Source organism: Erythrolamprus reginae, chromosome 5 (assembly GCF_031021105.1).
Source record: "Erythrolamprus reginae isolate rEryReg1 chromosome 5, rEryReg1.hap1, whole genome shotgun sequence".
Lineage (NCBI taxonomy): Eukaryota > Metazoa > Chordata > Lepidosauria > Squamata > Dipsadidae > Erythrolamprus > Erythrolamprus reginae.
In genome coordinates this window covers 111,867,856-111,877,937 of record NC_091954.1, presented here as the reverse complement: position 1 = coordinate 111,877,937, position 10,082 = coordinate 111,867,856, and the positions used below count along the sequence as shown (strand labels likewise).

General features: G+C 40.4%; 1 protein-coding gene across 1 annotated transcript in view; it reads right to left on the bottom strand.

The window, feature by feature from the left end:
• Positions 1–854: 854 nt before the first annotated feature.
• CHRD (chordin) overlaps positions 855–10,082 on the bottom strand; it is a 28,418-nt gene continuing 19,190 nt past the window's right edge. The window contains exons 10-13 of the mRNA XM_070754154.1: positions 9,065–9,167; positions 6,421–6,575; positions 2,813–2,906; positions 855–1,980 (exon numbers count right to left, since the gene is read on the bottom strand). Coding sequence (XP_070610255.1) covers positions 1,910–1,980; positions 2,813–2,906; positions 6,421–6,575; positions 9,065–9,167 — 423 coding nt within the window. The 3' untranslated portion in view covers positions 855–1,909. The remainder of the gene's footprint in view (positions 1,981–2,812; positions 2,907–6,420; positions 6,576–9,064; positions 9,168–10,082) is intronic.

Genomic DNA, 10,082 nt, shown 5'->3' with positions numbered 1-10,082 from the left:
GTAGTAGTAGTAGTAGTAGTAGTAATAATAGTAATAATAATAGTAATAATAATAGTAATAATAATAATAGTAGTAGTAGTAGTAATAATAATAATAATAACAACAACAATAATTTATTATTATTATTATTATATTATTATTATTATTATTATTATTATTATTATTATTATTATTATTATTATTATTATTATTATTATTGCTTCTGGCAGCACCTGTTCATCTAGCTACCCAGCCTGAGGTGGAGGGGCGACCCAGGAAGGAGAGCGCGGGAAACACGAAGCAAATTGTCACTCCAGCGAGCAACACTGGTAAGGTTGTAAGTCGAGGACTTAGCAGTTCAGTTGAACGATGATGATCATTCAAGCCACTCCCAACTGGTCACATGGCCGACAAGCCACTCCTACCCAGTCACATAACCATTAAGCCATGCCCACAAAATAAACCACACCCACAGTGTGGCAGTAAAAATTTTGGCTGCCCATTACTGAATAGAACTACAGTATCTCTCTCCTTATCTCTTAAGTGCTGATGACATCCACTGAGGACCATTAAGGAAGTTGGGGGCTGCTTTCCAAGAGCCTGTGTGGTTTTCTAAAACTGAGATATAGTGGATGATTTCCTGGGAAATTTCAAGGATGTTGACTGTGAGATCTTTCTCCTCCTCCCCCTGGGCAGTTTATCCTCCTCACCCAGCTGTTGCCCTTTCCATTACAAACCGCTTTTAATTCAACCCTGGAAATCCTTATGGAATTAAAAAAAAACTTGGAGAGGGGGAGAAAAAAAAAGAGAGAGAATTGACACGAACGCAGATAATTTGTTCAACCTCACGTGCTTTTTATTTGGTTGACCTTGGCTTTTTTTTTTTTTTTTACAAAATAAATATTTCATCTTCCTTCCGTTTTGAATGGAGCGGGGAAGGCGAACCTCAGCCGCCGACAACATAAATTACACAACAAAATGAAACCAAGAGAAAGCCCCAATACCCCCAAACCTGGCCTCAAAATGCAGCAAAGGAGAACAATTTTACATTATATATATACACATACATATATATTACTTTGGGGAACAGCTGCTTCCCCTCCTTCGGAGAGTGTTCGGTATGACTTAAGACAGCGGTATGCAAAGTTGGCTCTTCTATGACTTGTGGACTTTAACTCCCACCATTCCTGCACTAATCGTGCCAGCTCAGGAATTCTGGGAGTTGAAGTCCATGTGCCATAGAAGAGCCAACTTTGCCTACCCCTGACTTAAGACATATGGTTCCTTTTGAAGAGGTCACATATCCAGAAGGTGTGAAATTAAGGCGTCAATGTGTTGCGTTCATGGGGATATGGAAGGGCAGAATCCCAGTCCCAAGCATGTATTATCAATTCCCAGGTCCTCAAGGAACCCATAAATGCCTTTTCTCCTCCGAAAAGCAGGTGCAAAACCCAGGGGTGAAATGCTACCATTTCAGGTGGACCGGTGGTGGTCGCTTCCGGTGGTTCAGAAAACCAGTAGCAGTAGCAGTGTGAAGTTCCCCCACCTGCCTGGAGGTCACCATTTTAATTTTTTTAACCCTCTGGGCATGCTCAAAGCCTTCTGAGCATGCGCAGAGGGTGAAAAAGCATGCGGCGGTGGCGAAGCGAGCACCCATGCGCAAAACATGCACCTCCGAACCAATAAGGATGGTAAGTAGGTTTCAGCACTGGTGTAAGCCCATCCCGTGGCTGCCCACAGGTAGAGGAGAAAGGAGAGCGGCTCAGGAGAATGGAGATGTTCTGAAGGTCTTTCCTGTGGCTTGGAGACCACCCTCAAAACATGGGTGGCCTTTCTTAAGGAGGTCCCAGAAAGTTCTCAACTCCAAGCGGCCTGCCACAGCAACCCTGAAATATCTTCCGGGGCATCCCCGCTTCTTGGTTTCGTCTGGTTAATGTCTCCAGGAGCGCTTGGTCAACCCTTCTGAGGCCTGGTCAGCTTCTCCATGAAGGGTCTCGGATGCTGCAGGGCACAAAGGAGGAATAGAACATGAATTAGAGCCAGTGGTTCTCAACCTTATTTATTATTAGAGTTGGAAGGGACCTTGAAGGTCATCTAGTCCAAAGGCAGGTCATCTAGTCCAAACTTTTCTAATGCTGAGACTCCTTAATACAGTTCCTCATGTTGCGGTGACCCCCAACCATAAGTCTAGCACCAAATCTCCCAACAGAGCTTTAAATGATTGGCAGGAAGGTCAGAGGGACACCCCCACTGTACAGACTATACAAATAGACTTCACTAAGTCTTTCCTGATAAGTTTGATGCTTAAGACCTTCCACCATCTTTTGTCGCCCATCTTTGGACCCGTTCAATTTGCAGGAAATACGACTTCAGTCACTGAGTAGTTAATGCCTGGAACTTACTACCAGACTCTGTAGTATCATCACCTAACTTCCAACACTTTACCCTTAGACTATCCACTGTTGACCTCTCCCAATTCCTAAGAGGTCAGTAAGGGGTGTGCATAAGCGCACCAGCGTGCCTTCTGAGGCATTGCCTTATGTCATCTCCAGTGCCAGCTGATTTGGGGCCTTGGAGAAGGCCGTTTTGCCCTCCAGATGCTTCAGGGAAGCATTCCTGAAGCCTCCAGAGAGTAAAAAACAGCACAATGGGCAAAGCGGAAGTCTGTTTTTCCGAACTTCCGGTTTGCCCATGTGGCTGTTTTTTCACCATGTGAGGCTTCCATGAGGCCTGGGGGTAACATCTATTCTATTCTATTCTATTCTAAGCTGAGGACCACCTGTGTTGTGTCTCCACCATGGTCCACAACCTTGTGCTACGAGTCCACACTCACCTTGGCAATGGGTGCAACAGGAGTCCTCCTTCTTCCCTTCCATGGAGCAAGAGGTTGGAGAACATTCTTGGCGCTCACAATGTGTCTCCCCAGACTGAAATTTAAAAGCAACAACAACAAGAAGAATTTTACCATGAGTATATCCTCTATAACCTTCATCATGTATTTTACCATGTGTATAACCACTAAAACCCTCATTGTCTATTGGACAAAATCAATCAATAAAATAAAGTAAATAAATAAATACTTTTTGGTGTACAAGACAACACACCTTTTTGCCTCCACACCTTTGTGTATTGGGAGTTGGGTGATGGTCAGCGGCGGCGGCAGCAGCATACCTGTGGTTGTTTTTCACGTAATTTGGCAGCGGCTCCTCTCTGCGGGCTACTTCCCTGCCCAGGGTTTGGTTTAAGGATGTTGACATTCCTATTCTATTCCATTCCATTCCATATTCTATTCCATTCCATTCCATTCCATATTCTATTCCATTCCATTCCATATTCCATTCCATTCCATTCCATTCCATATTCTATTCCATTCCATTCCATATTCCATTCCATTCCATATTCTATTCCATTCCATTCCATTCTATTCCATTCCATTCCATATTCCATTCCATTCCATTCCATTCCATATTCTATTCCATTCCATTCCATATTCCATTCCATTCCATATTCTATTCCATTCCATTCCATTCCATATTCTATTCCATTCCATTCCATATTCCATTCCATTCCATTCCATTCCATATTCTATTCCATTCCATTCCATATTCCATTCCATTCCATTCCATATTCTATTCCATTCCATTCCATTCCATATTCCATTCCATTCCATTCCATATTCCATTCCATTCCATTCCATATTCTATTCCATTCCATTCCATATTCTATTCCATTCCATTCCATTCCATATTCTATTCCATTCCATTCCATATTCCATTCCATTCCATTCCATATTCTATTCCATTCCATTCCATTCCATATTCTATTCCATTCCATTCCATATTCCATTCCATTCCATTCCATTCCATATTCCATTCCATTCCATTCCATATTCCATTCCATTCCATTCCATATTCTATTCCATTCCATTCCATTCCATATTCTATTCCATTCCATTCCATTCCATATTCTATTCCATTCCATTCCATATTCTATTCCATTCCATTCCATTCCATATTCTATTCCATTCCATTCCATATTCCATTCCATTCCATTCCATTCCATATTCTATTCCATTCCATTCCATATTCCATTCCATTCCATATTCTATTCCATTCCATTCCATTCCATATTCTATTCCATTCCATTCCATATTCTATTCCATTCCATTCCATATTCCATTCCATTCCATTCCATATTCCATTCCATTCCATTCCATATTCTATTCCATTCCATTCCATATTCCATTCCATTCCATTCCATATTCTATTCCATTCCATTCCATTCCATATTCTATTCCATTCCATTCCATATTCCATTCCATTCCATTCCATATTCTATTCCATTCCATTCCATATTCTATTCCATTCCATTCCATATTCTATTCCATTCCATTCCATATTCTATTCCATTCCATTCCATTCCATTCCATATTCTATTCCATTCCATTCCATATTCTATTCCATTCCATTCCATTCCATATTCTATTCCATTCCATTCCATATTCCATTCCATTCCATTCCATATTCTATTCCATTCCATTCCATATTCTATTCCATTCCATTCCATTCCATATTCTATTCCATTCCATTCCATATTCCATTCCATTCCATATTCTATTCCATTCCATTCCATTCCATATTCTATTCCATTCCATTCCATATTCCATTCCATTCCATTCCATATTCTATTCCATTCCATTCCATATTCTATTCCATTCCATTCCATATTCTATTCCATTCCATTCCATATTCTATTCCATTCCATTCCATATTCCATTCCATTCCATTCCATATTCTATTCCATTCCATTCCATATTCTATTCCATTCCATTCCATTCCATATTCTATTCCATTCCATTCCATATTCCATTCCATTCCATTCCATATTCTATTCCATTCCATTCCATATTCTATTCCATTCCATTCCATATTCCATTCCATTCCATTCCATATTCTATTCCATTCCATTCCATATTCTATTCCATTCCATTCCATTCCATATTCTATTCCATTCCATTCCATATTCCATTCCATTCCATTCCATATTCTATTCCATTCCATTCCATTCCATATTCTATTCCATTCCATTCCATATTCCATTCCATTCCATTCCATATTCTATTCCATTCCATTCCATATTCTATTCCATTCCATTCCATTCCATTCCATATTCTATTCCATTCCATTCCATATTCTATTCCATTCCATTCCATATTCTATTCCATTCCATTCCATTCCATATTCTATTCCATTCCATTCCATTCCATATTCTATTCCATTCCATTCCATATTCCATTCCATTCCATTCCATTCCATATTCTATTCCATTCCATTCCATTCCATATTCTATTCCATTCCATTCCATATTCTATTCCATTCCATTCCATTCCATATTCTATTCCATTCCATTCCATTCCATATTCTATTCCATTCCATTCCATTCCATATTCTATTCCATTCCATTCCATTCCATATTCCATTCCATTCCATTCCATTCCATATTCTATTCCATTCCATTCCATTCTATTCCATTCCATTCCATATTCTATTCCATTCCATTCCATATTCTATTCCATTCCATTCCATTCCATTCCATATTCCATTCCATTCCATATTCTATTCCATTCCATTCCATATTCTATTCCATTCCATTCCATATTCTATTCCATTCCATTCCATATTCTATTCCATTCCATTCCATATTCTATTCCATTCCATTCCATTCCATATTCTATTCCATTCCATTACATTCCATTCCATATTCTATTCCATTCCATTCCATATTCTATTCCATTCCATTCCATTCCATATTCCATTCCATTCCATTCCATATTCTATTCCATTCCATTCCATATTCTATTCCATTCCATTCCATTCCATATTCCATTCCATTCCATTCCATATTCTATTCCATTCCATTCCATTCCATATTCTATTCCATTCCATTCCATTCCATATTCTATTCCATTCCATTCCATATTCTATTCTATTCCATTCCATTCTATTCCATTCCATTCCATTCCATATTCTATTCCATTCCATTCCATTCCATTCCATATTCTATTCCATTCCATTCTATTCTATTCCATTCCATATTCTATTCAATTCTATTCTATTCTAAATTCCAATTCCAATTCCATTTCCATTTCCATTTCCAATTCTATTCTATTCTATTCTATTCTAAATTCTAATTCTATTTCCATTTCCATTTCCATTCTATAATTCTAATTCTAATTCTATTTCTATTCTATTCTATTCTATAATTCAACTTCTACTTCTAATTCTAAACGAATGGTTGTAAGTCGAGGATGACCTGTATTTTCCTTCCACCCACTGGGACACCAGCCGTCTCCTAAGAGCGAGACATCCGAGTCTCCAAGCCACCCTCTGAAGTTCCCGTGGAAGCTCCACTTCCTCCTGCCACAGATGCTCCCCTACTCACCAGGCACCAGCAGGTGATGCACTTCATCTCCCCAAAAGGGGGCACTGTGGGGTGCCACCTCTCGTTGTGCATGTACCACTGCCGCCCAAACTTGCACGCTCGGGGGCCGTCCGCTTGCATCATGTCGGAAAGCAGGGAGGAGCCCTTCTCCGAGGCTGTGGAGGAAAGGCAGAGGGTCAGGAAGACGGGGAGAGCAGAAAAAAGGAGAAAATTGGCTAGAATAGCAAAAGCACTTATATAGATTTATATACAGCTTCACTGTGCTTTACAGAGTCAACATAATGGCCCTCAACCATCCGGGGTCTTCATTTTACCCACCTCAGAAGGATGGAAGGCTGAGCCGGTTGACAACTTTAACATGGGCGGACACTCAAATTACGTCTGGTATGTACAGGGGGTGGACAAAAAAATGGAAACACTTGACTTTTTGGCATCATGTTTGAACATGTTCAAATCAATTAAGACTTGACATATTTTAATGTTTTTTAAAAATTCTGTTATTTGATATGTTTTTTTAAACTACCTTTTCTTTTCTTTTTTTACGGAAATGGGTTATAACCTTCTAGAAATGGCAGACCTCTCAGACTTTCTGTTGTGGCTGGCTCTGGCCCAGCTCCTGCCCCAAGGAATGTGGAGGTGGAGGTGGGGGAAACATCCACATGCCACAGGTCTGTTTTGCTCCCGATAGAATCTCCAGACAAAGGCTCCTCTGACGAAGGAAGTGTGAGTAGCAGGGAAGAGGGGAGTTTGGCAGACAGCCCAGGAGGAGATTAGTCATCCTTATCATCCCTGGATTCTGAACAAGAACTTATGACAGACCCACGCATGCGTAGAGTGATGCATAGGAGAGAATAACTGAAGGATTATTACAGGAGATAAGTGAGGCCACCTGTGGTTGGGTAGGGCTGCTGTAATTAGTGCTACAGATAAAAGAGCAGCATGCTGGTTTAGCCTCGTGGAAGTTTATGTGATTCATAGTTTCATCAAGATCGTGGTTTGCTGTTTCCCTGTTCAACACTGTGTGTGGAATTTCCGGACTTTGGAATTGGACTCAATTTCCCAGTTACTGTGTGATAAACCTGTGCCATGTGTGCACCAGAAAATCCCTTGGACATTTAAAAAGGGAGTTGTTTTTGCTTTTCTGTTGATAAAGACCTTTTATTTTCCTTCTATCATGTGGTGTGTATCTGTTTGGACTAATTACCCTGTAATTACGGCCGGTTGGGACACGCCGGCAGAACACGTTCAAAGAGGCCAAATTGTTGGTGCTCGAATGGCAGGCGCTAGTGTAACAGAAAGTGCCCGAATGTTTGGCATTTCAAGAGGTCATGTCTCAAAAGTCATGACTGCTTTTGAAAGAGAAGGGAAAACGTCCTCAGCCAAGCACAGGTCTGGTTGAAAGTCGAAGTTGTCTGAGAGAGACCGTTGGACTCTTAAAGCGAATTGTTAGAGCGGATCTCAAGACCGCAGCTCCTAAAATCACTGCAGAGCTCAATAGACACGTACAGAACCCAGTGTCCACAAAAACTGTTCGAAGGGAGCTTCATAAATCTGGATTGAGACTGTCAGAAATCACCACCCCTAAATCCTTCTCTTCAGAAGTTTTTGCTAACACAGAACTGCCAAGTTGAATAAATTAAATTAAATTAACTGCCCCATTCTCTCGATGACTACTACAAAAAAAAAGAAAAGAAAAGAAAAAAAGCTGTTGTAAAAATAGGTCCGGTCTTCTGGTAATCTGCTTTATGACCATCATGAGATATACCCGTATTTGCCTGACTCAATGAGCATCGTAATTCAAGGACTATTCTGTCAGAAGCATTTTGAAGAGGCGGGGAGCTGTTGTTAAAGGAATCAATTTTGCTGGGACTTTGCAAGGTAAACTGATTACCACTGTCCCGCCCTGCTGTAAGGATATGATAGGGCTGTCTGGCAAATAGAGTAAGGTGTTATCTGATAGGTTTGTTAGTACATGGTACATGGTTAGTTGGGATTGCCATGTCTGTTAAACTGCCTATTGTAGTTTATATATTTACATTTGTAATATCACTTTAAGGTTTTTTGCTGGTTAGCCATAAGAGGGCGCTAGTACCCTCCTGACAATGATGCTGGATTGCTCATTCACTTTTTGCCTTTACCTTGAGGGGGGAGTGTATTTTGCTTAGTTTAGTTTAGTTTAGTTTAGTTTAGTTTAGTTTAGTTTATTAGATTTGTATGCCGCCCTTCTCTGAAGACTCAATGAAATAACCCCATATAAAAACCCTAAATCCAATCTAACAACAACATACATACCAGTCAAGCATAATTTGGGTGTCAGATGTTAAGATTCAGGCCTATTAAAAACACTTCCCTCCTGAACCACATTTAACCCTTTAACATATTTAAAATAAACAAATTAGGTAAATAAATAGTGCTTAGTGCTTGCTATGTGCAGTTTGTAGATTATTTTGCTTAGTGCTTGCTATGTGCAGTTTGTAGAGTATTTCTGTTTTATGTATATATGTAAATAGTGCTTATTCAGCATACTAAGTGTGTCATTATTGGCTGTATCACATATCCATACTCTTCCTTAATCTCTGCTCAGTGTACGTCAAAGGTCTCATAGCCTAGCTATACCGTGACATACCAACAAGGTTTAACTTACCTGGGCATTGCTTGCAACAGTCCGATGGGTTGACCCGGATGGGGTTACTGCAAGCCACCTGGGGGCATTGCACCTTCTCACAATGAACTTCCCCAGTGGTTCCCTGTGCAAACACAGGTGGGAAATTTTAACAGCCCAAAAAAACAATGATTACAAATCCCAATGTCCTCCCACAAAAGAGCTGGGAACCTTTTGTTGACTCCAAACCATTTGGAGTCAACAAAGCTATGAAAAGTGCAGAGACAGTTATTATTGTTATTTATTAGATTTGTATGCCGCCTTTCTCCAAAGTTTTCGCTCTATAACCAGGGAGTGGAATTCAAAAAAATTCAAAAAGAGGGTCTCTGCCCAGTTGCATGGTCCATTGAGGACCATGGGATTTGTAGTAGGGAACTCTTATCAAATATCTAGATGTATGATAATGTATGAGCAGAGTAATCCTTATTTACCAAGGTTGTGCACACAGAGAAACGTTTAGATTGAGATTAATTGGGAATAACTACTCAGCCACACACAGGTCTACTAACTTGAATTAAAGTTTACTTTGAGAAATAACATATTCAGATAAACAGTCATACACATAATAGTCAGAATAACAATCCAAGTATTACCAACTACATGGTCTTTTTTACCAGTTGCCTTTGTCATAATCAGCAAACAAAGATATCAAGGCTAAACACGATGCAGAGAAATAAGATATAAACTCTAGGTCCCTCTTGTGGCAGTCTGCAACACCTGCAGCCAATATATTGCCAATCCAACAGTTATGGACAAGTCCTAACAAATTGTACTAGAGTGGTGATGGCTAACCTTTTCTGGACGGACTGCCTAAAGCCCATGCATGCACACACACACAACTCGCAAAATGCAATGTGTGCACAATCCCCACATGTGTGTGTGATCTCCCAGCATGCACCCCACTCCCTGCACACACATGTCAGAGACCCAATGACCAGCTGGCTGGTGGGAGGCACGTGTGCATGCGTGGCAAAACTGGGGTGCCGGCTCATGTGCCCAC